Genomic DNA, 27913 nt, shown 5'->3' on the forward strand with positions numbered 1-27913 from the left:
ATTCCCAGCACAAAGGGAGGCTCCTGGCTGCCTGCTTTATTGTGTTCTTTCTTTCCCTCGTGTACCGTACCTTCATGGCAGTGCTCCCCTAACGGGCAAGGGCTCTGCACTGGGCTGTACTTCCCCAGCCCGGAAGAGACCCAATGAGCCTAAACGATCTTTCAGAGGTTGTCTCAGGTGCTGTTTATTCAGCAATGCAGCCACGTGTGTGAAACCGGGACACCCCCATGGGATGGCAGCAACGAACCTCTCTGAACATCAGCGGGACCTCCCCGGGGTCACCCTTTGGTGGCTGCTCCCCGCTTGCTCCCGACTACCAGCTGGAATGGGGACCGGGGAGGCCAGGAGCACTCTGCAGCCTACAGCATTGCTGCCCCTTCGCCTTTTATTGCACGGTCAGAAAGAGCGTGGTGGGTGCTTGGTGGATAACGGGCTCTCGAAGCCCCTTTTAGCCCCGGAGATTCAGGCCCTCCTGCCACCCTGCGGCCGCTCGGCAGCCGGTAGGATCCCCGCCAAGTCTCTCAGCTGCCACGCAACCGGGCGACGCCGCATCCGCAGCTGAGATTCAGCGAACGCCGCTGCGCTCCGCAACGCGCCCCCCGCGCATCGCCGTGCCGTGCAGTGCCGTGCCGCAGAGGCCGCTCCGCGCAGCCCGGCCCGCAGCCCTCCCCCGAGCCGGAGCACGTTGGAGAGCAGACGGCCCCGGCAGCGCAGGCCCCGGCTTCGAGCAGCGCTCAGGCGGGGAGGGGGTGCGCCGCAGCGGGGCGGGCGGCGGGGCGGGGCGGGGCGGCCCCGGCCCCCTCCTCTTCCCGTACCCGTGCCGGGGCTGGGCACCCCGCGGCCGGGCGGCGGGCCTCGAACGGAGCGAGCTGCGGGCAGGTCGGTGTCGGGCGCGGGGCTGCAGCTTGGGGGAGGCCGGCGCGACTGCGGGAGGGGCTGCGCTGCTGCGCTGGGCCCTTGGGAGGAGAGGGGAGGGTGCCCCGCCGGTGTTCGGCTCGCAGCGGACCCGCCCGTAGGATCCGTCGGGAATGCCGGCGGCGGGCGGCAGAGGGAATCCGGAGGGGGCTGTGTGGGTCGGGGATGCGGGGATGGGGCCGGTTTGCTGCCGGAGGAGGTTTCTGGGTACTTCTTGCAGGTGAGGTGCCGTTTGCCCGTCCTCGTGCTGCGGCGCGTACCGGTGCGGCTCTACGTAGCGCTCGTCTGCACCTGGCGGGTGGGCGGCGGGGCCCAGCGAGCGGGGCTGCCCTGGGCTTCTGGAGCTGCTCGGAGCCACGGGCAGGAAGGGAGGGAGCCCCAGGGCCGGGCTCTCTGGGTGCCTGTGCTGCTGCCTCTGTGCCAGCCGAAATGTCATCACGCCGCTGTGTCATGCCACAGCCGTGCTCGGTCCCCACGTCATCCCGGCCGCACAGCCTGCCCGGGGACCACATCTGGAGGGGTGCCGGAGGTGCCTCCCCCCCCTACCTGCCCCGGCTTCGGGCAGTGATGACTGCAGCAGAAGGGTTTGTAGGGTCGAGGTTGTGTCACTGTCTCAGCTGCTCTCCCCCACTGTGCTTCACTCGGGTCTGTGTGCAGACCTGGGGCCATGCTGTCCCCACTCCGCACTTCATGTCCTCCCGCGTGGTAGCGGTGCTGCATAGGGGTGTGCAATGCAGAGATCTCTCTGACACAGAGCGTGCGATCCAGCAGAAAGAGGCACCTTTGTTTGGCTGAGGTTTATGGTGTTGGATTGTTGTGTGTGTGGGTCTTGGTTTGGGGTTTTTTACTGTTGTTTTTTTAAATGAACACACACATATATATTCCTTTAACTGCTTTTCTGTCATTTTCAACACCGATCTGTGCTCCTGCTTTCTTCCCTTTGTGAGAATTCAGTGGGGAGATGGATGTGGAGGCAGGAGGGGAGGGGAAGGCTGGGTGGGCAGGTGGGTGGGAGCAATCACCTTGCTCCATGGAACCCTGCCTTGTGTTGCACTGGGCTTTACAATGCTGGTGCAGGGCAGGCCTGTCTGAGCAGAGGAGGAGGAGGCAGGATGTACTGCTGGGTATGGAGGGGGCACACTGTGGTATTTAAAGGGGAGCTTGGGGAAGGTGTGGGAGAAGCAGGAGGGAGCAAGACCAGGTGCTTCAGGGGCAGGGCTGAGCCTATTGTGCTGGCCCTGCTGCTTTCAAAGCGGTGCTGGCGCTGAGCAGATGGAGAGGGAAGCAGGGGCAGCTCTGTCAGGAAGGATTTGTCTTCAGTAGGCTGGCAAACAGCCCTCTGCAAACAAATGAGTAATAAATAAAGGGATGGAGGCTGCCTGACCCCTGCAGCCTCTGACTCCATAGCACATATGGGCTTTTCCGGCTTCCCTGTAAGCCTAAACCTCTGCCTGCTTGCCATGGCAGCATGTTGGCTCTGCTCTCCTTGTAGCTGTGTCTCAGTGCATTTTGGTGCTTTTTTATTTTCTTTTTTTATTATTTTCTTTTTCTTTTTTTCTTTTTGTGACATCTCCCCACTCCCTCTGTCCCTGCTCTCCAAAACACTCCATGAATTGGCAGGCCCACACCTCAGCCACTGTAGCCTGTAGGAAGCATGAGGCCTGCTGCTGGACCACAGCCCCACTGCCATTCAAGGCTGTGGCCCCAGGCACAGGAATCAGGGTTCAGCACAGCTCCAGAGCCAGAATTTGTGGAGTTGTAGAAGGAGGAGTGTCTGCTTTAAGTATTCCTCACAGGAAATACCCCTGTCTTCACAGCCTGCGATCACGTCACCAAAGTGGCAGTGAGAAGGAGAAATGTTTCTGACACCCACCAGTGAATTCAGTTGTTATTAAACTAATCAATCACCTAAACTCGTACGAAAACATCGCTGTGCTTGCTGTGCAAGTGCTGACTCCTCCATGAGTCCTGCGAACACCAAAGCCTTTTGCAGTCATCACTCCTGTGCCTGGTGAAACAGCCATTCTTACCTACATAGCTTAATTGCTGTAAATATATTTAGCATACTTAGCCAAAAGTTTGAAGAAAACATTGCATTGCTTGTGTACTGAGCTCAGATCAAAAGCTGTTTGTGTGAGATCATTTCTGGGGAAGCAGTGGAGCGCATTTGTCCTCTCTGGTTGGTTTCTATGCAGCAGCTCCAGCCCCAGTTTGCCTCAGCTGTGGCCTGATTGCGCTCAGCCCCTACGCAGCTGTGAGACCTCCAACAATGAGATGCCCTGGTGCTTTGGATGACCACTCTGGTATCTACCTTTAAGGTGTCTGAATGTCTTTTTAAAACTGCCTTAAGTTACTGCTTCAAATGCAGCTCAGCCTGGTAATTTGATTGCTATCACCCCTGTTATTAGATGATAACAATAGCATGAGTTTACTCACACCATTATGACAACAATGCGATGAACTGGAGCCAGGTAGCTGTGCACAGTTCTTTCCACACCCAGGACATGATTGTTGGTGCTTAATGGATGAAACAGGGCCAGGCAGATCACACAGGATGCCTCCACACTGGTGGCAGGAGGTGGGATAGAGAGGCCTCATTCGTGGGTTCCTCTCTCTCATCCCTCTGCCCCTATTTTGCCTTCCCCTCTCTGGCACTTCCTGCACCTCCTTGTTGGGTTTAGTTTTTGTGGCTGTCTGGTGGTTACAGAAGCTTCAGCACGGTCCCGCTCTGCGTGCCCCGTATGGTGTTCTCGGTGGATGGCTGTACAGGCTTAAGTGCTGTATCCATGCTGAGGGCTGCAGAGCAAGCCTCTTTGGCTGGGAAATCACATTCCTAATTGAAATTACTGTAATGTTGCTCAGCCTCCAGGGAGTTTAAATGCCACTGTACGGAAGCATTTCAGCACCAGGATCATTTGTGCAGCTCCCAGTGCTGTCTCCCTGAGTCCTGCTTTGGCCAAGGAGGGGCTTCTAGAGCTGTTGTAGTTTGATCTCAAGTGATGGTATTTTTAAATTGAAGAGGTCGGCTTTAGCTGACCTGATTCCTCAGCATTCATGTCTTGGGTCTTGCTATCTACAGTTATCTACAGGTTGGGCAAGCCATGGGGAAGGCTGAGTCGGAATGAGCCAAGCTCCTCTACACTCCCAAGTGCTAAAAAGTAGGGTGTGAGAGGTGGGAAAAACATCTTCAGGTAATTCTGAGTTCTTCCTAAGAGAGAGTAGAAAGGGCTCTGCCAGGGGCTGCTTCATTCTGTGCTAGAAGGTGGTGGTAGGAGACTGAAGGTGCTGAGAGGTTGCATGGAGGCTGGCAAGCTGGGGGACTTGGAACTGGCTGGCCAAAGATCACAGGGTATCAGTGCAGCTGGGATCCCAACTCCCAGTGACCCTGGGCTTTAGAACTGCTGGGCTGGAGGATCTGGCTGCAGCAGGCCAGTGTGAGCTCAACATAGTTCTGGGTTAGAGCTGGGTCTCTGTCATTAGACACATTCAGAGCTTTTTGGACATGGCCCTGAGCAACCTCCTGTAGGTCATCTGCCTTGAGCAGGGAGGTTGAGCAGGATGGTCTCCAGAGGTGCCTTCCAGCCTCAGCATTTCTGTGATTGTTTTTCACATCTTCCGAGAAATCTGGTTGCCATGGTGCGATCCCCAAAGTGTCAGAGAAACAACCAGAAATGGGGTGGTTATCTGCTTCCCTTGAGCCTGCAAGCAGCAGTCTCTACATCAGTAAGAGATATCCAGGGCTTACAGGTTCTGGGCTGGAAACATACACAGTTCCTTGTGTTTCTAGGCTGCTTTCCTCAAGGAGAAGACACAACTGGCAGAATTACATAGAAGTGGCAAAAAAAGGCAGAAGAATGAGCCGTGCTTCTTAGACTCAAGAGTAAGTTTATTCCTGCCTTGTTCGCTTGGCTCTCAGCCTGCTGTTGAATAGGATGGAGGGGTCAAAGTCACGATTTAAATGAATGATCAGAAAACGATGGTGTAATTGCCTATCTGTAATCTTGCTGTGTTTATGGATTGCTGCTGTTTCCTAAGGACAAGCTGATTCTTGGTGATGAGTATAAGCTGTGGTACTTCTGACTGAGCAGGGTGCTGTGCTGTGCTTAAGTGAGTGAGGTTATAGTGTGACAATTCCTAGTTAGCTGAATGAAACTGCTTAAATTCTGTGTCCATTAGAAAAAACTATCATGAAAGCATTGTTTGTAAATACAGGGAATTTAACTATAGCATGTAGGTTGTTCTGACTTCAAGTTTTAAATTGGTTTTCGGTTTGGGCAACGTTTGATTACTTTTTTTTTTTTTTTTTGTCAGATATGTGTTTCAGAAAGTCATAATTCTTTTATTTGTTCTGCTTCCAAGTCCTCTTTATTGCTTTTTTCCTTTCATATTGTGCTGCTATTAATCTGATCGGGCACTTTCATTGGATTTTTCTGTCGGGAGCTTTTCATAAAGTTTTTAATTCTTTCATCCAAGTTTTTAATTTCTTCTGTTTGCTTTCGTGACATTTCATCAAATTCTTCCTTTTTCAGAAGCAAAACAAAGTGAATTACACTGATAGAAGCTCAGCTGCTTGTGCCGCCTCCTGAGAATGTCACATTTTAAGGACTTGCAGGTTAGCTCTGTTGTGGCAGGGAGGTCAGGGCTTATGTGTGTCTGTGCACAGAGTTAAACCAAGATGTACAGAAGCCCAGTAATGGGACTTATAAAGGAAACTGCTGAATGTTGCCATGCCATAATTACCATGCCATCTCTAGTGTGTGTACCGTTATTGCCAACAACTGTCCTAGTGTTCCAGGGTAATAGTTAGGTTTCAGGGTTAGCTCATCCCAGCAGCTACATGTGAGAGGAGTTCCTCTAACTCCCGATTTATTTAGACAGCTCCTGTAGCTGAATTTCCATGGTTTCTTTCCATCTAAAGCAATAAGTTAAATTTATGGCCCTGGTGAAAGGAGAATTGCTACTGGTTTCAGCAGGGAGAGGATTTCACCCTGTGTGAGGTGGGGCTTAGTGTTTTTTGTCTCTGTTTGGCCTGACCAGAGAACACCCCAGTGACAGGGGACATTTCCACATGTCCATCAACTTCATCTCCCTGGTCCCACGTAGCCTTTTTCCAAGGGTGAATTGTGCTCAAAGCATCACCGATCCTGGCTTTGTGCTGCCTCTGTTGGCCCACCCTTTCTCTTCCTCCCCATGCCTTGTCCTTTCCCTAGCCTTTGTACAGGTCCAGATGTGACACTTCCTTCTTTGCCATAAGGGAAATGAGCCATTTCTTGTGTTTTTGTCTGTCACATCCAACCTTTTTGCTGGCTATGTGGCACTGCTGGGTGGTGGACATGGCTGGAGCAGGCATCTCATCCCCCTCCCAGTGCCTGGGGTTTATTTCTGATGTTCTGGGGCTGCTCAGCTCCCCATGTCCACTCTGGGAGGAGATGGGGCGGGTGAACCAGGCTGGGGAGGTGAGGGGCTGCCTGCCCTGCCATACCCTGCAGGGGGTACGTGGCTATGGAAGGGAGACGGGTGGCAGGGATGAACTATCTCACCATTGCAGCCATCACAGCAGGAGGAGGCTGGAACAGTGTGTGCCTTGCAGAGCCTGCAGCTTGCCTGAGGAGCTGCCTCCCTCCACAGAAGCTGCTTCCCGCTTCTCCCTCTGCGGGCTGCGTGGGCTGCACAAGACTGGGGGATGAGGCCGGGAGCCTGGCTCAGCATCCACTCTCTTCCCATTCAAGGACCAGATTTGCTTGCATGCTGGGGAGGGGTGTGGGGGGGTGGCTGTGTGGTGGGTCCCCACAGGGTTGAGGAGCTTTGGGGAGTACTTCTGTCCCTGTCCTCCCTTCCTAGGCTGCTGTGCTCACAACCAGAGGCTTCCCCTTCCCTTTGCTATGTGCTGACCCAAGGCTGTAGGCTGGGGCTGGGCCACAGCCTTGTTATGTAACCCTCTGGGTGAAGCCTCCGCAGCGCTGCCAGCTCCCACATGCCGGGTGGTGTGATTCATCCCGGTCATCTGGTGTTACCCAGTGCTGCTGGAAGCCTGGCAGAGGTGGGAGGAGAGCTGTGCTGGGGCCACATTTGGTAAGTGGTGTGTGTCTGTGGGCTCCCACTGCAGCCCGATCCTCGCTCTGTGTTCCTGGCGCTGAGCTCAGGCGATGGAAAGTGTTCTAGCTCTGCAAATGCTCTAAAATTACATCTTGTGTGTGTGTATATATAGTGTTATAACCTACTGCTTGCAGGAAGAATCTTTTGTGCTAACCAAGAGGTGAGCTGGGCAGGGCAGGAGGATTCCTTTGCTCCAGGAGCTGAGCCAGATGCAGGGGTACTGTGGATGCTTGAGCCTCAGGGGCAAAGCAAAGGGAGATGTCCAGCAGAAGCTGAGAGAAAGACTCAGAGGGCAGGAGTAAGGTGGGAGGCTGAGGAGAAGGGGCTGCTCTTGGTGGCAGCAGGGCCTTGGGAACTGGAGGGAAGCCCCAGCTCAGTGGCTGATGCTCAGCTGCAGCATGGTGGGATTTGGGCATTTGGGTCCAGACTGGGGTGGCTCCCCAGCTCCTGGCTTGCATGACTGGGCACAAGCACAACCCTGGCCTGATCCCTCCCATAGGGAGGCTGGGCTGGGCAGAGCTGTGCTGTGCTGCAGATAGAGAGGAACTTCTACAGCAGGTGGCTTTAGGAAAGACAGCACACCAAACTCCTACTCTCCTTGCCACCTCCCACTGCTCCTGAGTAGTGAGAGGGACCTGGGGAGGGAGGAGCTGCTCTCTTACCTTCCCTTTTCCTCATTTCTGGAGCCCGCAGTGTTTCTGGCACCTTCTGCTGGTATGAACAGCAGCTGTGACCTGCAGTAGGCTCGTGCAGAAACTGCAAGCAGCCATGCCCATGTTTCCAAGAGGTAGGAGTTATACCAGAGGAGGCAGTGCTTTTCTCTGTGTTAGTATGACACCCTGCTCTGTGTAGACATGGTCACCCCACAGGGGAAGCGGCCATCTGCCCCCAGGTGCTTTCCTCAGCCTCTGATGCCAAACAGGAGAAGCACTTGTCAGCCTTGCAGGTGTTGGCGGGTGTTGGAGATGAGGTGATGCCTGTTGGTGGGACAGCTGGTTAGCAGTGGTTGAGGAGGGGACCACCACTGCAGGGATGTACAGGGACAAGGGACATCAGCTGCTGGGTCCTTGCCACCTCTCTGTGCAGTCATGTCTTGTTTGGTGATGGCAAAATGAGTCTCTGAGCAAGTGGTAATACTGATAGGAGTCATCAGCTGCTGCCAGGTAGTGCTTTGTCTCAGACTTCAGTGACTCCAGGGTCTGATCAGCAGGGCAGGTTGCTGTTCCTGGCATGTTTTGCTCTGTTTGCAGGGTGTCTTTTTTCTGGCAAGTTAATGGGATGGGGCTGGTACATGTTCTCTGACCCAGCATCTGTCTCGCTGGTGATTGGACAGGGGCTTTCCGCTGGGGATTTGCCTGTACCATGGCCATAGCAGAGCAAAATGCTTTGGGCTTGGCATAAGTAACACCTCCTTCAATTACCCTGCTGAGAGCTGTGTCCTGGGGGCAGTGCCCTCGGGATAGCGTCCTCAGTATCATGCCCCATTCAGGGCTGGATGTGGCATGCAGCATGGCTGTTCTGTTGTACACCAAACTGTGAGGAGAGAGAGGTCACCGTGCCCTTTGGTGCTGCTACTGACTTGGCCAGGCTGTGCTGAGCTCAGTACGGGGCTTGGATCAGACAGACTTCCCAGCCCCAGCTTTGTGCTGTGTTGAGTCATTGGCAATGGCTTTTGGTTCCTACCCTGCCCCATTCACTGCTGGCCAAGGCCAAGTGCTGGAGGTGCATGGCTGGGGACACAGAAGGGCATGGACCTGAATTTTCTGTTACATTGGTCCTCATTTTCCCCTCCTGCAGCATGGGCTTGGCTCCTTGCGAAGGAAGAAAGGCACTCATGTAGCAGGGTGACAGGTTTCCAGGAGACATTAGGGAAGCAAATACCTGGCTTTGTAGTTTGGCTTCTCTGTGGCCAGAAGCAAGTCCTTTACAATCCTATGCCACAGCTACTCACCTGCCAGAAAAACTAGTGACCTCATCCTGCTCAAGCAGCACTGAATGAGCACAGCACTTGGAGAAACCCAGCTTAGTTATCTGAGCTCTCCCAAAGCTTTGGTGTGGTGTTTTGCTACTCCAGCTTTCCCAGAATGCCTGAACAAATGAATTTCTGTCAGAATGTTTAAAGGGAAAGACAAATTGTATAAAATTGTTTTTGCGTAAAATAAATGCTTGATTTTTAATTGGAAATCTGATTTTCTGGATTAGTGCCCACCCAACCAGAGAGGAGAAGCAGATGCTGGTGTATAAACAAAGCAATCAGGGCACTGATTATTTAAGACAAACCTCACACACTGCAAATGGTTCATAGAAATCATCCAATAAATCATTTTGAACAGCCAGTCTGATAAATGTGCTGCCCATTAACAGCCATTGCAAGAGGAGGAGCAAGGATTGCTTTTCTGTCTCTCTGCACATTTCCTAACCCTGTATTAGCATATCTCCTGTAAGCCCTTGATGGGCTGGGGCATGTATGGTGATTCCTGCTTGTCTGTTACTGCTTAATTTTCCCAGCTGCAGCCCTGCCTGCTCTGCATTTCCTCACGTGGCTGGCACTGTCACTGCTGGGGACCATGCCTGCCTAGAGGGATGCCTGGCTGTGACTGACACTGGCCACGCACTGCTAACAGAGAGCTCTTGCAACATCCCTGGATGTGAATGCACCCACCTGGCTCTGTTGTTCACAACAGCATTTCCTCTGCTGCCCCATAAAGGTCAGGAAAAACACAATGGCAGGAAGCTTCCCTGCAGTGGTATGGCAGCAGATAGGAACTGCTCTGCTGATTCTGTGCACTTGGTTGGACTTATCTGTGCCATTACCAGAGTATTGCAAAATACTGCATTATCTCATAAACTGATGTGAAAATGTGAGGTCTTTTGGCAGCAACTGTCTGTCTGACTTAATGTGCCCATGCAACTTCTTGCTATGGGGACCTCTGCTCTGAAGGGAAGTTGCCCATGTCCTTACAGAACTGGGCTCAGGCTGTGCACAGGAGCAGAAATCTTCTCTTGCTGTTTGCTGCATGTGCTTTTCCTATGTGATTTACTTATCTGGTTGTTTCCAGCAGTTTTTGTAATGGCAGTGCTGCTGCTATGCAATTTGCAGAAATTCTCCTAAGAGCAGCACCATAAGAGCTGGGATTAACTGGAAAAAGTGGGCCAAAAAGGCATTGGTTTGGAAAGCAGAGGCTGAGGGAACTGGTGAAAAGGCAGGAAAATGAGCTTGAGATCATCTTCAGAGATGTGATTTACTACAAGCACTGTGTTACAGGACTGAGCACAATAGGATGGCTTCTTTGGAGCAGAAGGTACTCAAGAGAGGGTGGACAGAGCTGCCCAGGTGGCTTTACTCCTCTCCTGCTCCTTAATTGTCTCTGTGCAGGAAGACTGGCATTGATAAAGTACTGCTCTGTGGAGAGACAGGGCCTGGCAGCACTGGGTTGCATTTGGGAAGCCCGCAGACAGGAAAGCTTGGAGTGGCAGCAAATACAGCTTGCTCTTAGTGAAAGAGGGCAGCAAGAAGGACTTGACAGGGGAAGCCAACCCACGCTGATCCTCTCTCCAGTCCTCTCACCCTGTCATCTTGCAGCAGTGTGTTCCTCCTACGGACATGAGCACAGAGCCTAGAAACAAACTGCAGTGTGGTGGGAGAAGGGACTCAGAGGTTGCTAAGAGTCTCCTTGATTATTTGCTGAAGGTCCAACAGCTCCCTCGGCCAGAGACAATCTCTCTGTGTTAACAAAAAGGCAATGAATTATTTAGCAGCTGAAAATGCCAGATGGTGATGGCTCTGCTGTTTACATGGGAAGGGGAGGGAGGAAGACGTGCACATGGAAAGAACAGATTGAGAACATCTCTGTAGGAAAGGGCTGACCCCAGCCATAGGCCCTGGTGGTCTCACAGTGAGCAGGAGGCAGCCAGGCTGGAACAAATGGCTGCTGCTTGTTTGTCCCCTCACGCCCCCAGCTGGGTCTGGGGTGTCTCCAGATGCCATGGACTGGGACTGGCCAGGTCAGTGCATGTATGGTCAGTACCTCCAAGGAGAGCTAAAGCTGACTGGTCTAAGAGGGAGGGACTGAGGCTACAGCAGTGCACATAGATGCACATGCTGCTGTAGTCTCCCATCTGTCACTCTGACACATCTGACATAAATGTTTCCCAACAAAAGTAAATCCTTGTAGAGCTCAGGAAGATCCCCTTTCTAAGCTGAGGTATTTTGTGTGCGCTTTCTGTGATCCCCGAGGACCTCTCAATCAGATTTCCTTTGATGTTGAAGCAGGCTTTGTCCTGTTTGGTTTTGATGGGGAAAATGCTATAAACACTTTGTATACCCAGGTCCCTTGAGGTCCTGGCTGTCTTTACATTCTTTGACACTGCTTAATCAGTTTGTGGCTCCTGCTCTTCATCTGTCCTGTCCGTGTGGGTGAGGAGCATCCTGCAGCAGTGATCAGCTGGGGCTGAGTGGCTGCAGGGGCTGCAACAGGGATCTCTGTCTGCAATGTAGGCAAAAATACAAAGCTCACAGAGTCCATGTTAGTGGGTGCAGTGAGGTTTTACACGGCCTCACAGACTGTGGTCACTCTGCTCAGTGTGTCTGCAGGACAAGGAACTCATTTAACTCCTTAGAAATTCCAGGCAGGCCAGAAGGTCACTTTGTCAAAAGCATAAGTCCCTAAGAGTAGAGATGCAAAATGGGCTGAGGTTGGAAGGGACCCCTTGGACACCATCTGATAAGAGCAACTGCCCCCCCCCCCCAGGGCAGGATCAACTTCAGAATTACTTTTGGTTGCTCAAGGCCTCCAAATACAATGTTTTGTCTGTCTGTTCCCCCTCATGTCAGTAACCCGTCTGTCCCTAAAGATGGTTTTTGACCCTTTCCGCCTGTGCTTCATCAGCCATTTGGCACCATCCTGGTGCACAGGTCTGTGGCATCCCTGTTAATAATGATCATGCTATTTTATGCTGGCTTCTGTAGAGTGTTTGTTCACAGGGTTCTCAGACGCTGAGGGTTTGAAGAGGATCCTCTCCTCCAAAGCATGGTAGTAGGGAAGGTTTGGAAGTAAGACACAATCTTGACTGTTAATGGCCTTTAAGCCTTTCCTACTGGCAGTGTCTGTAGCCTGCACCATCAGCTCCCAGAGGAAGTGGAGAAAGTTTTGGAAGGAGTAATCCTGCTCTGTTGGGAAGATGGAAGGGAAGATGGAAGGGTGGTCCCTTGACTCTCAAATCATGCAGACCTTAATGCTGGAGAAGGGAGGCCTGGACAGTGTCCCACAGGCAGTAGCTTTGGCTGACAGGAATTAATGAAGGGCAGCCCCCTTGCTAACATTGTAATTTCTCTTTCTCAGAAACTCAAGCAAATGCTTTGAGTCCTCGTTTTTACCTGCTGACTGCAACAGGGTGGCCATGGCAGAACTCAGCTTCCAAGACTGAGTGGAGAGGTGGTGAGAGACCTGTCTCAGGTATGATGGAGGCAACCAAATAGCACGGGCTTTAATGTGGGTAAGGAAAGAATATGAGGTAGATGTGAGACATCCTCAACACCCCTCTGCCCTGTCTGTCACAGTCCTTCCCTGGTAGCTAGTAGGACTGGGGAAACAGCTCTCCCTGGAGGTGTTCAAGAACTGTGGAGATGTGGCATTGAGTTACATGGTTTAGTGGTCATGCTAGTAAAGGTTGGAGTAGATAATCTTTTCCAGTCTTAATGATTCTATGAAATTATGAGATCAGCACCTATCTTCATCCCCTCCCTGCCCTTAGCAAGCTCCCAGCCTCTGTGAAGGACCCAGGGGAGCCATGACCCTTTTTCAAGCAGAAGCTGCTTTATTCTCACCTTGGCCCTGTGTTGCAGGGTGAGGCCTCGTGACAGCACCAATGGAGAGTGTGTACTCGGTGGAACCAGCGCTGGACGGGGCTGGCCCCACCTCGCTGGACATACTCAGCTTCCTGGACACCCTGGTGAACAGCACGGAGGAGCAATGCTTCAGTGCCCACTCACGCAGCAGCGTCCTGCAAGGGCTGCCATTTGGTGGTGTGCCCACTGTGCTTGCCATCAACTTCATCCTCTGGCTGGTGAGCAGGCCAGGAGGGTGCTGTGTCCACGGACCTCCTGAGAGAAAATGGGGTTCAGGGCTGGAAGTTTAGTTTGCTGTGTCCCAGCCTCTGAAAGGATGCCCCCCTGGGAGACCAGGAATAGCTGTATCCTAAAAGAAACCCTCTTGACACATCTCTCCCATGCTGAAGACAATCTCCTTGAGAAAGGAGGTCAACCAGAAGGTGTTTGGGTCTCTGTAGTGCCCTGTTACTGTGAGGGCCAAGTAGCTGTGAGGTCCTTCTAGCCCTTTCCTCTGATTCTGTGGGACAGTGCTTGCTGTGTTGGTATTTGGATAACCAAAGGTACATCTGGTAAATGTCCTCCCATGGTGCTGCAGGTTGATGCTTTGCAAACGTGGTGGGAATGGGGCTAGGGCTGAAACCCTGTGGACATGAGTATGATTTCTGCCCGTCCAACTTAAGATGCTCAGGCAATGACCACAGTGAGCTTCACCTGGGGCTATAAGGAAGGCTGTGGATGTGGTGTCAGAGGGTGGCTGTGAGCATGGGTGTGTGTTACAGGTGTGGTGACAGCCATATGTGTGTGTAAGTGTGTGCTGGTGCACCCTGCTGCTCTGGTCATGTAGTGCTGGTGGCCAAGAGCCTTGCCCACTTTGTGGTAGGTAGCAGATGATACTTGAGCAGATGCAGAAGTGGTGGTCACCAGCACCTTGGGGACTGCTGCCACAGTGGGAAATGATCCAGATTCAGAAGTCCCTTGTGGTGCAGGTACACTCAAGATATGTGAGGCTTCAGGGGCCACTTGTGCCGTGTCAGTGTCCACACTGTTACCTGCAGCAGCAGTGGTGAGGCCATAGAGCAAGAGCACTCTGGCTTGAGGAGTGTTTCATGTTAGCCCATCAGCAAGAAAACAGGAAGGAGGGAGATGGTAAGATCCTGTGGCAAAACCCTTCACTGTCCCTTCCTTCCTTCTCCAGCTCCTTCTCCTGATATTCTCCTGCCTTCGGAAAGCAGCTTGGGACTATGGGCGCCTGGCACTGCTGATGGACAATGATAGGTGAGCAGGCCACAAAGCTATTGCATGTGTTTGGCTCCAGCCTCTCTAATGGGGCAGTAGTGCAGCTCACAGAGGAGTCCTGAGAGTGCAGCTGTTTCATCCAGGCCAAAGCTGATGGCCTGGCTACCTGTATCCATCAAGGCCAGCCTTCCTGGACAGGGGGAACTGCAGTGAAAGTGGTATGGGGCATGTGGTGACATGGCTCATGGTGCTATTTGGGCATGATGTGCTGCCTGAACAGCTCAGCAGCTGGGCTGCTGAGGAAAATCTGTGTGGTTTCCCTGTGATGCTCTCCCTCTCCTTTCTGCTGCCTCTCCCATACCTCACTCACTTCTTTCTTTTGTTCCCTCTGAAGTTTGACGTCACTTTTCTACGGGGAGCAGAGTGAGAAGGAAAAGTCCCCATCAGAGAGCAGCCCTCTGGATGTTGACAATAAGGATGTGGTAAGTATACAGCGGTTATGGCAGAGGCAGCCTGCAGCTATTCTTGGCATTCTCAGAAGAGCTATTTTGAGGTGCCCAGGACATTCACTGCCAGTTATACCATGAGGGCACCCAGAGCTACCCCAGTGCTGCCAAATGTGCCTTTTTCTCCTCTTGGTGGCACAAAACAGGCTACACTAGAAACAAGGACCCTTCCATCAGGGTCTTACATGTTTTGCTGTCTCTTTCTCTCTTTTGATAACAAAAGCTCAAAAATCAGTTACTGTTGTAGCTATTAAAAAAAGTAAAAAGACAGAACTTATTTAAAAAAATAAGTAGGCAGGGAAAGGAAAGGAGCAAAGTAATTGCAGGTGGTAGGATAACTATTTAAAGTCATCATACTGGATATTGCGTGCAGGCATATATTATTCCTGAAAAATAACAGAAAAAAAATAAAGGGAAGGCAGGCCAGCATGGCTAAAAACCAGATTAAGGGAGATTTATCATAGAATTACCCAGGTTGGAAAAGACCTCGAAGATCATCAAGTCCAACCGCAGAGGGAGATGACCCTTTGGTTATCCAAGGTCCGCTCCATATTGGGGCTTGGGGTGTGGTGGGCCTTACCTCATCTTGTCTCTCTCCCCTTCCAGGGATTCTGCTCCTGGCTCCTTTCTATCTACCAGATGAAGTAAGTGTGTACTGACAGTGTTGTGGCCATGCCGTAGGGAGCTGGTCCCTGTGGGTGTGGTCCAAGAGTTAGACCCTTGGAGGAGAGCTCTGCTGAAGTGTCCCCCAGGGGAGTGTGGAGGGGTTCCCCTCTTTCTGTCCTCCACTGCTCTGCTGACCCCAGGCTTCTGCCCCAAAGGATGGGGCTTCAGTGTCTCCCAGCAGGAGCCTGTTTTATAATGGGATGTCAGCCTGATGGCCCATTGCCTCTGTGCCCAAATCCCACATACTGCAAGTGGAATGCTGTGAGTTTTCAAGAACTCTGTGGGGCTAGAGCAGCTCCACTGTGGGCCCTAGTGTCCCCAGTTTGGGAGGCAGTGACAGTGTGGTGGTGGTGACACCCCTAGTGCTCACCCCCACTGCTCTCTCCCAGGGATGAGGAAATTCAGAGCAAGTGTGGGATCGACGCCACCACCTACCTCTCCTTCCAGCGGCACCTCCTGGTCCTGCTGATGCTGGTCTGTGTGCTCTCCGTGGCTGTCATCTTGCCTGTCAACTTCTCGGGGGACCTCCTAGGTAGGTGCATCCCAGCTTCAGGGTGTCACAAGCACTGCACTGGGGGCTGGAGGCTGAAAGGACCCTTCCATCAGTTATAGTTCCTCAGGGTGGTGGGGGCTTGCTGGGGACATGGGAGATGGGAGGATAGGAGCAAAGAGGGCCCACAGGTATCATTTGCCCTGCAAGTATGAAGAAGCGCTCTGCACCAGATTCTCATAAACTCCTGCTTGTCCTCTTCTCCTGCAGGACACAACCCCACTCACTTTGGCCGGACCACCATCGCCAACATCCCAACACAGTACGTAGCGCTGGCATTGGGCAGCTGCATGTGCAGCTGCAGTGCTGCAAGCACCCAGATGTGGTGCTTGCATCAGTGCATTGTGCTGGGGCCTAGCCTATGTGAGCAGCACAGCACATGTGGGAGGCTGTGTCTGTCTGCACCACATGTGTCCTTGGCTTAGGTCTCCAGCACTGGCAGCAGGCTCAGAGGGTTCTGCTGATTGGCTGGGGGGGCTATGGCAAGGACCTAAACACCAGGCTGGTCCCTGTGCTGCAACGTGAGCTGATGCAGTTCTCTCCTTCTCCAGAGATCGTCTCCTGTGGCTGCACAGCATCTTTGCCCTCATCTATTTCATCCTCACCATCCTCTGCATGGCTCACCACTCCATCCACCTGGAATACAGAGAGAATGAGAAGGTGAGCTGTGTCCTCCCCACAACCACCATCCCTGCCTTTCTCTGCTCACATGGACAGCTCTGTACGTGCTCTGCTGTACGTAAAGGGAGCTTTAGAAGCAGCTCAGACCTGGGTAGATATGGAAAGACAAGGTCATTTTTCTCCTGCTTCTGGACAACGTCTGGCAGCCTGGAGACAAATGTTCTGCTGCCTTGTCACCAAGACTGGAGCTCAGCTGTGTCTGGCTGTCACAAGGTGGCTGTCCAGCTGTACCCAGAAGCTGAGGCCCTGGGGCTGGGCAACAGGAGGCCAGCAAGGGAGGAAGGCCATGGGTTTTGCACCTCGCTGTGCTCCCACCTTAGTGCACAATGATGTCTGAGCCCTTTCCGCTAGTGCACATCCTTTCCCCTTCTTCTACTGCAGAAGATATGGCCACAAACGGCAATCTGGGCTGAACAGGATAGCAAATGAATGGTCCACAGGCTCCAGCCCCATCCTCTGCCTCTTCTCCTTCCCTAGGTTGCCCGGACACTGATGGTTACTCACATTCCCATGGAGATCACAGACCCTTCACTTATCATTAAGCACTTCCAGTGAGTAACCTCATCTCAACAGGATGTCTCCATCCTACCTGGGCTTCCCTGGGGAGGAGGGGGAAGGTTGTCCCAATCCCTGTCACTATCCCCTGGTGCCACCATGTCCATGTACCCACAGCGAGGCCTATCCCAGCTGCACTGTCACCAACATACAGTTCTGCTTCGACGTGCGCAAGCTGATGAAGCTGGATGCAGAGAGGTGAGTACGTGGGGATCCTGTACCTGTCTGTCGAATGGAGGCAGAAGAACTGTCCTCTCTGTTTCCTGGCAGGCGTAAGGCAATGAAAGGCCGGCTTTACTTCACCACTAAGGCACAGAAGGAAGGAAAGATCATGATAAAAACCCACCCTTGTGCCCGGATCTTCTGCTGCCGCTTCTGTGGCTTTGAGCAGGTAGGAAGCTGAGGGTAGGGCTTCAGGCAACGTGGTCCCAGTGCAGGCAGGACTGCAGGTAGCATGGTGGCTTGCCCATGCCCCAGCTGTGGCTGTTCCCACAGGTGGACGCTGAGCAGTACTATGGGGAACTGGAGGAGAAGCTCACAGATGAGTTCAACGCTGAACGCAACCGCATCACGCTGAAGCGGCTCGACATGGCCTTTGTCACCTTCCAGGATGAGCGTATGACAGCTGTGTGAGTGTCCCTTGCACCTGCTTGTGTGAGCATGGTCCACAGCCTGGTGGTGGTATGGGATGGGGCCACCACTTCTGGGGATGGCAGGGGGCACTTTGACTGCTCCTCCAGCCAAATCCAGGCAACCAGACTGTCTCTGTCTGCCTGAAACTACAGGAAGGGTCTCATGAAAAGCAGGGGGGATCCTGAGCCCTTGGTTCAGACCTGACCCTGGGCTTCCTCCTGCAGGATTTTGAAGGATTACAGCCACATTCACTGCCGGAAGCACCCCCAGCAGTCCTCCGTGACCACTGTGGTCAAGTCGCACCAGTGGGGGGTGCGCTACGCTCCAGCACCCAGTGATATCATCTGGTGAGCCCCTATGGCGGGAGGAATGGAGAGAGGAAAGGCCAGCAGTTGGGAAGGGGAAACCATATCCAGAGATATAGAGCACCTTCCCAGGGTGAAAGGAGCTGAAGAACCTTTCTGTGGTCGTAGCTGAAGTTACCAATGGTAACTACAACAATCACTCCTTAGGTCACAGGATCAGACAGGATTTGGTCTGATTGCCAGGCTGTGACTTCTCTAGCCTTACTCCAAGGCGTCCTTGTAGTACAGTACCCACTGTGGTCATACTAAGGTCCTGGGAGCTCTGTAGCTGTGTTTTAGCAGCATAGGAAGGAGAGCGACGGTTAGCTTAGAGTAAGGGCTATGGAATGGTTGGTGTGGGGAGCAGGGTACGAAGCACTGGAGGACTGAGACAGAAGACTCAAGACACACAGTGTTTCCTCTGCACAGCATCTAAGTTATATTTTCCTCTCACAGGGAGAACTTGTCAGTCCGTGGCACATCCTGGTGGGTACGGTTCATTCTCCTTAATATTTGCCTCTTCATCCTCCTCTTCTTCCTCACCACACCAGCCATCATCGTCAACACAATGGACATGTTCAATGTCACACGACCTGTGGAGAGCCTCAAGGTAGTCCCTGAAATACAGTCCTAGGCCCTGAGCATGCCTGAGCTTTTGTACCTGTGTCCATGGGGAAGGGCAAGCTGGTGTCCATGCAGAAGAAAAAGGGTGGGAGGAGTTCCAGGAGATACCAGAAGCTGCTGGCAGCACATTGTCTTCCTGCTTATTGACCTGGGAGCTGTTGGGAGGACACTTGAACTTAGCATATTTTCATGGTGCTTTTGGCTGTCCTTAAGCTCTTGCCTCCTAGAACATGTCCCTGCCCACGGAAGGGTTGCTCCACGTACACCTGCCCAGGGAGCTGCCTGTACACCATGTACACCTTCCTGGAGCTGTCAGAGTCCTAAGAGGGTGTCCACCATCTCTCCTCCTGCAGAACCCAATTGTTACCCAGTTCTTCCCCACACTGCTACTCTGGGCCTTCTCTGTCTTCCTACCCTTCCTCGTCTACTACTCAGCATTCTTTGAGTCACACTGGACAAGGTAAGGAATCCCCATGCTCCTCTAGGGCCATTAGGGGCCATGCTGAGTAGGAGTGCAACATTCTTTTATTTTCCCCTTTCCCCAGGTCAAGTGAGAATCAGCTCACCATGCACAAGTGTTTCTTCTTCCTGGTGTTCATGGTCATCATCCTGCCCTCTCTGGGGCTAACCAGGTACAGACCAACTTGCAGCCTGGGCATCACACAGGGGCTGACTTCTCCCTGCAAGTGAGCCTGAGAGGGCTGAGGGACAGGAGATGCTTCCGTCACAGATGACACATGCCTGTCTCTGGGAAGGAAAAGGCTCATGCATTAGTGATGCCAAGTTGCTCCTAGACAGGTACAGACTGAAAATACCCCATAGATTAGGTGGGGATCTGTCCCAGGCTGCCAAAGCTGGCCTGAGGTGCTGTTGGTGCCTGGCTTGTGGTGTGTCCGTTCGCAGATCCCAGAAGGACCAGGTCAGATATTTGCATAGTCTTGGCTCCAGTGAGTGTGATCTGAGCCCAGGGCAGGGAAAGACACGTGCAGGCTGTATGTCCCCCACATTGCTCTGTGTCCCCCTCCTGAGCTGCCCCTTTGTTTCACCCAGCTTGGACCTCTTCTTCCGCTGGCTCTTTGACACCCACTTCCTGGACCAGGCTGACATCAAGTTCCAGTGAGTAAAGGCCTTCTCCCCAAAATCTGGGAACCTACAGGGCATAGCCCAGCACTAACTCCACTGCCTTCTCACCCTCCCTGTCCATGGGGCAGGTGTGTTTTCCTCCCAGACAATGGCGCTTTCTTCGTCAACTACGTTGTCACCTCCAGCCTGATTGGGACAGCCATGGAGCTGCTGCGCATCCCTGGCCTCCTTGTCTATACTGCCCGGCTCTGCCTTGCCAAGTCAGAGCCCGAGCGGCTCCACATCAAGCGGGTACATGACCCCAGCTTGTTCTGAATACACAGGTGACCCTGTGCACCTGGGAAGGCAAAGGCAATAACAGTGTTGTTGGTTGTGTCTCAGAGCCAAGCTTACCAGTTCCAGTTTGGGTTAGAGTACGCGTGGACTTGCTGCATCTTCTCTGTCGTCATGACCTACAGCATCACCTGCCCCATCATTGTCCCCTTTGGTGAGTATGGCCATGCTGTGTCCCCCTCCATGCTGAGAGCAGCTTATCCCAGCTACCAGGAGCAGTGTGGAGGCTTCCCATGAAATATGGAAGGAACAGCCACTAAAGATCTCCTGTCTTCCCAACAGGTTTGCTCTACATGCTGCTCAAGCACATGGTGGACCGATACAACATCTACTATGTGTACATCCCCACCAAGCTGAACCAACGGCTCCATGTTGCTGCCATCAGCCAGGTCGTGGTGGCCCCCATCCTCTGCATGTTCTGGCTGCTCTTCTTCTCCGTCTTACGCCTTGGTAGGGACAGCTTGGGACTGCCCCTTGCCACTGCTTGGGGTCACCAGTCTGAAGTTCTGGGGGATGAGCTACATCCTTGAGGGTCGATGGTGTCACCCTTGAGTTAGACAGTGTAAGAGGTGGGAGGGGGATGGTAAGACTTGATGAAGATCTGAAAGATGCAGGGATGTCAGTTAGTGTTTGGAATAGGGGAGTGAGGGCTCAGAGCACCCCCAGCACACCCCAGCCTGAGGTTCAGCTAAGTGTGCAGAAGGTCCTTGGAGGCTCACGTGTTGATCCTGTGTCTCTGCCCTAGGTCCCACCCGCCCTGTCACCCTCTTTACCTTTGTGATCCTCCTGTCCTGCATTGTCTTCTCCTTCTTTGGCCTCTGCCTGAAGAAGCTACAGCCACGGAAACCATCCAGCTACCAGGTGAGTGTGGGCAGCTGCTTCCCATCTCCCACTCTGTGCCTTGCTTGGGTGCATTTGCAGTGCAGCCAGAGGGTTTGGCTTCACCTGGATCAGAACAGGGGCAGCGATTGGTCCTGTCCCCAGCAATCAGCTCTGTTGGTACTCATGCAGGAGCTCCCCATCTCCAAAATTAGCACTGTGCTGCTGTGTTTAGAAGGGTCATGGCCAGCTTTTCTAGCCCCCTTGGGTGAACCCTATTTTGGCTGGGATTTGGATCAAGCCCCCAGTGGGGGATGTTGCTCTGGATGGAGCATCCCAAAGCTTTTCCCTTTGCCCCTGTGTGACTTCCTCCTGTTTCCTCTCCACAGATGTCTGATCAGTCTGAGGGTACCTTCACTGACGCTGAGCGGAGCAGCGTCTCCTCCACACCCAACTCCAATGTAAGTACCTCTCCCTAGACCTGCTGTAGGCCCCCATCTCACTCCCAGCCTGGGGCAACATCCCCTTGCACCCAGCCTCTGATCCCTGACCTCACTGCCCCTGGGGCAGCTCTTTGTGGCCACAGTGTTGCAGGAGCCCGAGCTGAGCCTGACACCGGCAGCTTCCCCGGCACACCAGTCTTATGGCACCATGGGCAACCACCTGGAGCTGGCAGAGGATGGGGAGGACTGTGGTCTGCAAAACTTTGAGACAGAGCTGGAGACAGTGGAAGGCGAGTACAGGACCGGCCCTGTGATGGAGAGCCAGCCCCGCTACCAGTGAGTGTCCTTGCTCCCAGGGTGAGAGCCAGCACCAGTGGGTGCCCACTTCGCTGATGGACCCACACACAGGTGATTTTGGGGCAGGGGGACATCAGGACGTGATGTGAGGGAGGGACCTAAGCCCATGCAAGCCAGCGTGGCCCTACCACTGCAGACAAGCTTGGCCACCCTGCACCCCCACATCCCCATCTGCCTCCTCCTGTCTGGGATGGGAAAGAGAGGTTGCAGGGGTTTGGGTTGAGGTCACCCTGAAACACTGTACTGCAAGGGGAGGAGGAAGGTTCTGCCTATGGCCACATGTCCCCTCAGCCATGCCAAAACTTTGCTTGCCCACCCGCTGCTGCAGTCATCCTGCTGTCCCCAGCCCATGCAGTGCTGAGAGCACTGTCCTGGCAGGGCTCACCCTTCTTGTGCCCTCCCTCTGCTGCTGCAGTGTACTTTGTGCCCTCGGTTCTTCAGGGACAAGTGTACTTTGTGGCCGTGACAGCAGCTGCCTTTCACTGGTGGTTCCCATTCTCCCACTCCTGCTGCCCATGCTCTGCTTGGGGCTGCCTCTGGGGACCCACACAGCTCCATCCCATTGCAATAGCAGCAGGGGGCTGGCAGCACTCCCTGACTTGTTCAGGAGCCTCTGGAGCACAAATCCTGCTGCACTGGATGTGTGCACACCTGCTCCTGCACCGGCAGCATCTCTGGGCTTTTTGGACCCTGGATGCAGAAGCAGGTACTGTGCCACCAGCCCTGCTTCTACAGGATGAGCGCACACAGCTCTGCTGTGCCTGGGCGGTTTCCTGCTGGGGTAAATCCACAGCAGGCAGCTGATAGTAGAATAGTGGTGGTGCCAATGGGGGCTCAGGCTGCTGCCTCCTGGAAATGCAGAGGTGGGGCTCTTGAAATCCTGCTTCTTCCCGTGACTCAGTCATCCTCCCATATTGCCAGCTGCCCAGGAATGGGGCAGGGCTCAGGCACTTTCTCCTTGCTCTGGTGCAGTGCTGCAGAGGTAGGGCTTGAACTGGTGCCTGCCCATGGGTGGTGCCTAAGATCTTATGTGGGAGTTGAGAGAGCTGATCTGGGTCTTTCCCCTGCTGGGGGAATCACATTTGCGTTGCACTTCTGGGAGGGTGCCCTTCTCCAATCATTGCTATCCCCAGGGGTGGTGGAGGGGTCTGACCCCAGGGAACAGCATTGCAGGGGTGCCCTGTGCCACTTCCTCTGCCCAGCATTACTGAAGCTGTTGGGAGTGGGAACACAGTGTGTAAATCCAGAAGTGAGCTGGAGGTCTAAGCTCTCAAGGCTGGCAGCCCTGTTGCCCCCTGGCTTCTACATGCCCAAGTGGTGGCTGTGGCTTCCAGAAGGGACCTTGGAGAGCTCCCAACTCCCTGCACTGGTGTCCTGCAGCTGCTTATCTTGGGGCTGGAAAGATGCTGGTGGCCCCATCCAATGACCTGATGCTCTCTTTCTGAGGGGGATGCAAGTGCCTGTGAGTGGCACTGAGTCCGGGGGAGCTCAGGCTTGGATTGCCCTTGGCTGCCACACTGTAGGAATGTGCCAGAGGTCTGTACCTTCTTGTTATTTATCGCTATGACCGTGCCTTGAATAAAATGACTTCACCCACCTGCTGCCTGCAGTCATCACCTCTGCGCGCTACTCCAGCCCAGTGCTGACAGCCATTGTCACCTTTTGTCTAGCTACAGACCCTCTCTAAAGGCAAGAGCTGGCTGTCCCCTTTATGTCCAGCCCATGGCATTGTGGCAGCAGCACAACAGGTCCAGAAAAGGCAGAAACTGAAAGAGCTATCTGGGCTGGAAGCACTTTGGGGGTAAAGGGCAAGGTGCAGGAGCAAGAGGAGCACCCAGTGGTGTTAACTGAGCAAGGCTGGTACAGGGCAGATTAGGTGAAAAACTGGAAAATTTAAGTCTACCCCAGCAAACCCTTCTGTTATCCTTTGTTAAGTTTGCTTAGGCCTCTCAAAATAAACAGGCAGCTGAAAGGGCAGAGACTCTCAATTGTTCTTTATTAAACAGCACAGATGGGTATAAGAGAGGCACACAGACAATTTGTTTCCCCCAGGAATCACACAAAGTATGGCACAAAAGAAGAAGGAAAGCTAAAGGACAAGGGGACCATTTCTTGCAGTAGCACACACTCCATCTCTCACACACCCATCTACCTGCCACGTAGGTTCAGAGTGTTCCTGCCCATGGTGCTGATGCTACAGATCAGGGCTGCAACAGGAGCTGCCCCATTTCCCTCCCCTCCTGCCCTGTACTAGACTGCAGGAGCACAGCCTGCTATCATGGGGAGGACAGCGTGCGTGGCACATATGGCTCTGCCCTGACACCAGTCCCCTCACAATCAGGGTCCTTGCTGTGTGCTCAGCACCCCCACCAGCACCACAGGGCAGGGGACAGGGAGGTAGTGACATGTCTGGTGGAGTGCCCTCCTGCCCAGAGGGAGGATAGGTCAGCACAGGAGGGATGTGTCACAAGAGGGACAATCACAACCCCAAACACTGGGCTCCTGCCCTGAAGGAGCAGTGAAAAAGGGCACTGGCTGTAGATGAGCACTTGCTCCTTGTCCTTACCCTGTGATGACTTCCCCATAGACATCAAGTTCAGCTCCCTTGGAGTATGCAGGTGCTGCTTCCCAGCCATGTCCTCAGATGCTTTCTGGCAGGTGCCCTAACATGGCCCTGCTGCTCTGTGCTAACCGTGTGCCTTCTCCCCTCCTTGGTGGCTGTGTCTCAGGTATGGTGGAGTTATTTCTGCATGGTGAAGAAGTTCTGCAGATGGGCACTGTGTGCAGATGGGAAGCACTCCAGGTCCTGCCAGCATGAGCAGAGAAATTCCAGCCATGCTTCCCCTGGCCAAGAGCCAGAATCATTTCTAGAAGCTGTTGCCATGACATGATTGCAACCTTCACTGTTATTTTAAGACATCATTTCTTGTATTTGCCTTATTCTTCTTAATACAAAACATCAAATAAGCACTGCTGCTGGTGCACTTCAGCCAGCTCTCTCAATAAAATTGACTGGCCAAGTCAACAGGAACCCTTCTGGGCAGCAGCCTATATCACTGAAAGCAGCCTTACCTTGGCATTAATGCCATCTCCCACCACTGGAAATGCTCCCAGGGAACACACTACACTGCAACCAGCCTCACACAGGAAAAGGCTCTCAACAGGGCAGAGGAGCACAAGATCACTGCCCAGGGTGATGCCAGGTAAGTAGCAGAGCAGGATGAGAGCTCGCTGTGGGGCTTGAGAGGTCATCACCAGTGGTCATCTTATGGGGATGGGCAGCAAAAGGAGGGCAGGGAGCCAGTAGAAGGCCAAAGCACAGCTACAGATGCTGGCCCACAGGAACCTGACACTGGGTGGTGGTGCTGTGCTGGACACTCTGGGCTACAGGGAAATACCCTGTGGCCACCAGGAACAGCAGGGACATGGCGGTGTCAAAGCAAGGTGAGATCACAAAGAGAACCTGGCACATGTGGCTGGAGGAGGTGGGCTGGTGTGCAGAGACAGAATGAGGTGGAGAGAGGCAGAGAGGACTAGAGCTCACCCTGTGCAGGGTCAGGTCTGGGGCTAGTCTCCCTCTGGGAGGACCTCCCAGCCACCCTGCATGGCTTTCACCACTGCACTGTAGAGTTTGATCCAGGCCTCCTTCACATCCGGGCTGAAGGCAGCACCCAGGCACTTCTCCAGCATGTACAGCAAAGACTCGCCAACTGTCTGCAATCCAAACAGGGAATAGTCAACTCAGTGCTGGGGGACAACAGGCAGACTCCTTCCCTCATTCCTGCACCACTTGGGGTGAGAGACAGCAGCACACCAAGCCATCACCCTCTCCAGATGGGAAATCATAGAATCACAGAATCATTAAGGTTAGAAAAGACCACTAAGATCACCTAGTCCAGACATCAATACCAACATAACCCTAAGCGTGACACCTACATGCTTCTTGAACACTGCCAGGGACAGTGACTCCACCACTGCCCACCTGCAGTGGGCCCAATTCCAGTGCCCAACCAATTGTGCCTCCCCTGGCACAATATGAGGCCAGTCCCTCTTATCCTATCACTGTAACCTGGCAGATGAGGTTGACCTCTGCCTTGCCACAACTCCCATTTCAGGGAGCTGTAGAGAGCAATAAGAGCCTCCTCTTCCACAGACCAAACAGCCTCAGAAACACTTTGCTCCCCTCTGCCCTCACCCTCCAGGCAGGAAACAAGGGGAGCACAGGGGTTTCCCTGACCAAGCCAACATCACCAGCAGCTCAGGGCTGTGCTGAGCCATCAGCCTTCTCCCCAGCCAGCTGCACCCAGTACCGGGCATGGGAGGATTGGGACCATCAAGGGTTGCACAAACAGCCATAGTGGGATGGGAGAATACACCTCACCGAGAAGGACTCAACCTTCACACCGACTGCCTGATGCTTCTTGCCGAGGTTGCAGAGATATTCTTCCAGGCAGGACAAGTCCTCCAGGTGGCTGACAGCTGCATCAATCACCAGCATCACCTGGGGGAGCACAGCAGCTGCACTGCATTAGTACAAAGCCAGCACCTCTGCTCCACCCTGCCCAGCCCAGCAGCCACCACCACTTCCCAGCACACGAGCTTCAAGCAGTGCTGTTAGCCTCCCATCCTGGAGGAGAGAGTGGAACCTCTGGAAGTTGCCAGGATGGTGCAACAGTGTAGGAACCAATTCTAAGGTAGGCCAAAGTATTTTGATGGGGGAGGGGGAGATAGCCCAGCCAGGAGATGTGGTCTGGCAATGCACAAATGGCAATGGGCTCCCAGAGGGATGAAGAGTCACGTGGAAGCAAGACAGAGTTAATGAAGGATGAAGGGAGCAGACAGAGCAAGTTAGGAGAGATTAAAGCCAAGGCACAGTTAGCCCAGCAAAGGCAAGAGGTGATAGAATTGTACTCTGTAATTTCAAGAGGGAAATTATCTCCAATTAGAGCAAAGAGCGTTTTCAGCTTAAGGCAGTAAGAGCAGAAATAAAGATGGACATTGCTTGTCCAATAATCAGTGGCAGGGAAACAGCAGAAAGCCTGCAGCAATCAGAGGAAATGAGCCTCTCACAAGGAACGAGGCCAGGCTAGCAGGCGTTCCACTGCTTTAAAGATGGAGGCTATAAAGGCTGGTTTGAAGATGGAGGTTATGGGGTTACGAAGGCAGCAGAGGTTGCGCTCTGACCCAGCAGGGCTGCTCCTCCGGGCTCACCAAAGGGCTGTGCCGAGTTGTTCCCAATTCTTCCTGTGCGTGAGCTCCTGCGAGGCAGCCTCAGTACCGCTTTCTCCCCATCCCGGGGGCATAACAGCCTTCCCGTGCACTGCCCCCAACACCCTGCAGTCCCGAACCCACCCGCGGACCGCCCCGACCCCTCTCACCTTCCGGATGTGATCCAGGAACTCGGGAGCGGCCAGGCACTCCTGGGGGCTGGCGAACCGCTTGCAGTTGTACTGGAAAAGGGGCAACAGGTCAGGGTCCAGATCGAACAACCTGCAACGGCGGGAGAGAGGCCTCATCTTCTCTCTTCGTCGGCTCCATCCGGAGTCCCGCTCACCCGCCGTGCCGCGTCACAGCCCGTAGAGGGAAGACGTTGAGATGCGCTCGGCAGAGTTCGGCGCGGCTCCGCGAGCTCCTGCCCGGCCGCAACGCGGGGCACCGCGCGGGGCAGCCCCGCAGCGCTCGCCATCCCGGGGCTCCGCTGAACGCCCCGGGTGCGGAGCCGCGCTGCTCACCGACCCCCGCTCACCTGGAGAAGAGGACGACGCCGTTCTGCACAGGGCTGCAGCTCACCCGCCGCCAGCTCTCCCGGATCAGCGCCTGCTGCGTGCGAGACAGCATCCCGCTTTCCATGGCGGGGCGGGGAAGAGCCCTCCCGGGGAACCTGCCCCTGTCCCCGCCGCCCAAGGTCCGCTCCGCACGCAGCGGGGTCGGCAACGAAGCGAAGCCCGAAACGGAGTGGAGCCGCCCGCCCTCCGCCCCCCGCACCCCCCCGGCCGGGCGGTACCGCGCCGAGCTGCCCCTCGGCTACCGCTGTCCCCGTGGGCAGATGCCTGCCCAGCGCCGCTAAGAGTCTCCGTCATTTCAGGGTAATTAACTGCTGAACACAGTGAAGGTGTTGGTACGCGTAGCGGAAAGCAGCCTTGTCAGCCACGTTCAGGACTCCCAACTTCTCTTTGGAGAAGACAAAGATCTTCTCCGGGAAGACCTGAGAGCAGCCTATCAGCAGCTAAAGGGGGATATAA

General features: G+C 53.9%; 2 protein-coding genes across 5 annotated transcripts; one reads left to right on the forward strand and one right to left on the reverse strand.

The window, feature by feature from the left end:
- Positions 1-769: 769 nt before the first annotated feature.
- Positions 770-23269, forward strand: TMEM63C (transmembrane protein 63C). Of its 3 annotated transcripts, XM_015865218.2 has the most exons (25): positions 786-879; positions 4703-4795; positions 12354-12467; positions 12857-13077; positions 14037-14116; positions 14472-14559; positions 15190-15227; positions 15639-15781; positions 16010-16061; positions 16351-16459; positions 16958-17031; positions 17153-17233; positions 17306-17426; positions 17531-17664; positions 17893-18015; positions 18469-18622; positions 18990-19096; positions 19182-19268; positions 19687-19752; positions 19848-20010; positions 20101-20206; positions 20335-20502; positions 20798-20913; positions 21261-21332; positions 21442-23269. In XM_015865218.2, exons 4-25 carry the CDS (start codon positions 12880-12882, stop codon positions 21652-21654), a joined length of 2493 nt encoding a protein of 830 aa, XP_015720704.1. In that variant the 5' UTR covers positions 786-879; positions 4703-4795; positions 12354-12467; positions 12857-12879; the 3' UTR covers positions 21655-23269. The 3 variants fall into 3 exon arrangements, with proteins under 3 accessions (XP_015720705.1, XP_015720704.1, XP_015720707.1); XM_015865219.2 differs by lacking the exon at positions 4703-4795 and having other exon boundaries at positions 770-879; XM_015865221.2 differs by lacking the exons at positions 786-879; positions 4703-4795; positions 12354-12467; positions 12857-13077; positions 14037-14116 and having other exon boundaries at positions 14497-14559; positions 15697-15781.
- A 379-nt stretch (positions 23270-23648) lies between these two features.
- NGB (neuroglobin) lies at positions 23649-27631 on the reverse strand. 2 transcript variants are annotated; one of them, XM_015865224.2, is made up of 5 exons: positions 27418-27631; positions 27050-27161; positions 26053-26172; positions 25216-25385; positions 23649-24477 (listed from the first exon to the last, which is right to left on the reverse strand). In XM_015865224.2, the coding sequence occupies exons 1-4, from the start codon at positions 27519-27521 to the stop codon at positions 25239-25241; spliced, it is 483 nt and encodes a 160-aa protein (XP_015720710.1). In that variant the 5' UTR covers positions 27522-27631; the 3' UTR covers positions 23649-24477; positions 25216-25238. The 2 variants fall into 2 exon arrangements, with proteins under 2 accessions (XP_015720710.1, XP_015720709.1); XM_015865223.2 differs by having other exon boundaries at positions 23649-25385; positions 27418-27629.
- Positions 27632-27913: the final 282 nt, after the last annotated feature.

The sequence above is a fragment of the Coturnix japonica genome, chromosome 5 (assembly GCF_001577835.2).
Source record: "Coturnix japonica isolate 7356 chromosome 5, Coturnix japonica 2.1, whole genome shotgun sequence".
NCBI classification, from domain to species: domain Eukaryota; kingdom Metazoa; phylum Chordata; class Aves; order Galliformes; family Phasianidae; genus Coturnix; species Coturnix japonica.

Excerpts from the sequence above, each read along its gene's own strand:
- TMEM63C (XM_015865219.2), top strand. The coding sequence starts at position 12,880 with ATGGAGAGTGTGTACTCGGTGGAACCAGCGCTGGACGGGGCTGGCCCC. Across the intron at positions 14,560-15,189 it reads ATGTTGACAATAAGGATGTG|GGATTCTGCTCCTGGCTCCT; the intron begins GTAAGTATACAG and ends CTCCCCTTCCAG. Across the intron at positions 19,097-19,181 it reads TTTGAGTCACACTGGACAAG|GTCAAGTGAGAATCAGCTCA; the intron begins GTAAGGAATCCC and ends CCCTTTCCCCAG.
- NGB (XM_015865224.2), bottom strand. The coding sequence starts at position 27,521 with ATGGAAAGCGGGATGCTGTCTCGCACGCAGCAGGCGCTGATCCGGGAG. Across the intron at positions 26,173-27,049 it reads TCCTGGATCACATCCGGAAG|GTGATGCTGGTGATTGATGC; the intron begins GTGAGAGGGGTC and ends GTGCTCCCCCAG. Across the intron at positions 25,386-26,052 it reads TGAAGGTTGAGTCCTTCTCG|ACAGTTGGCGAGTCTTTGCT; the intron begins GTGAGGTGTATT and ends TTTGGATTGCAG.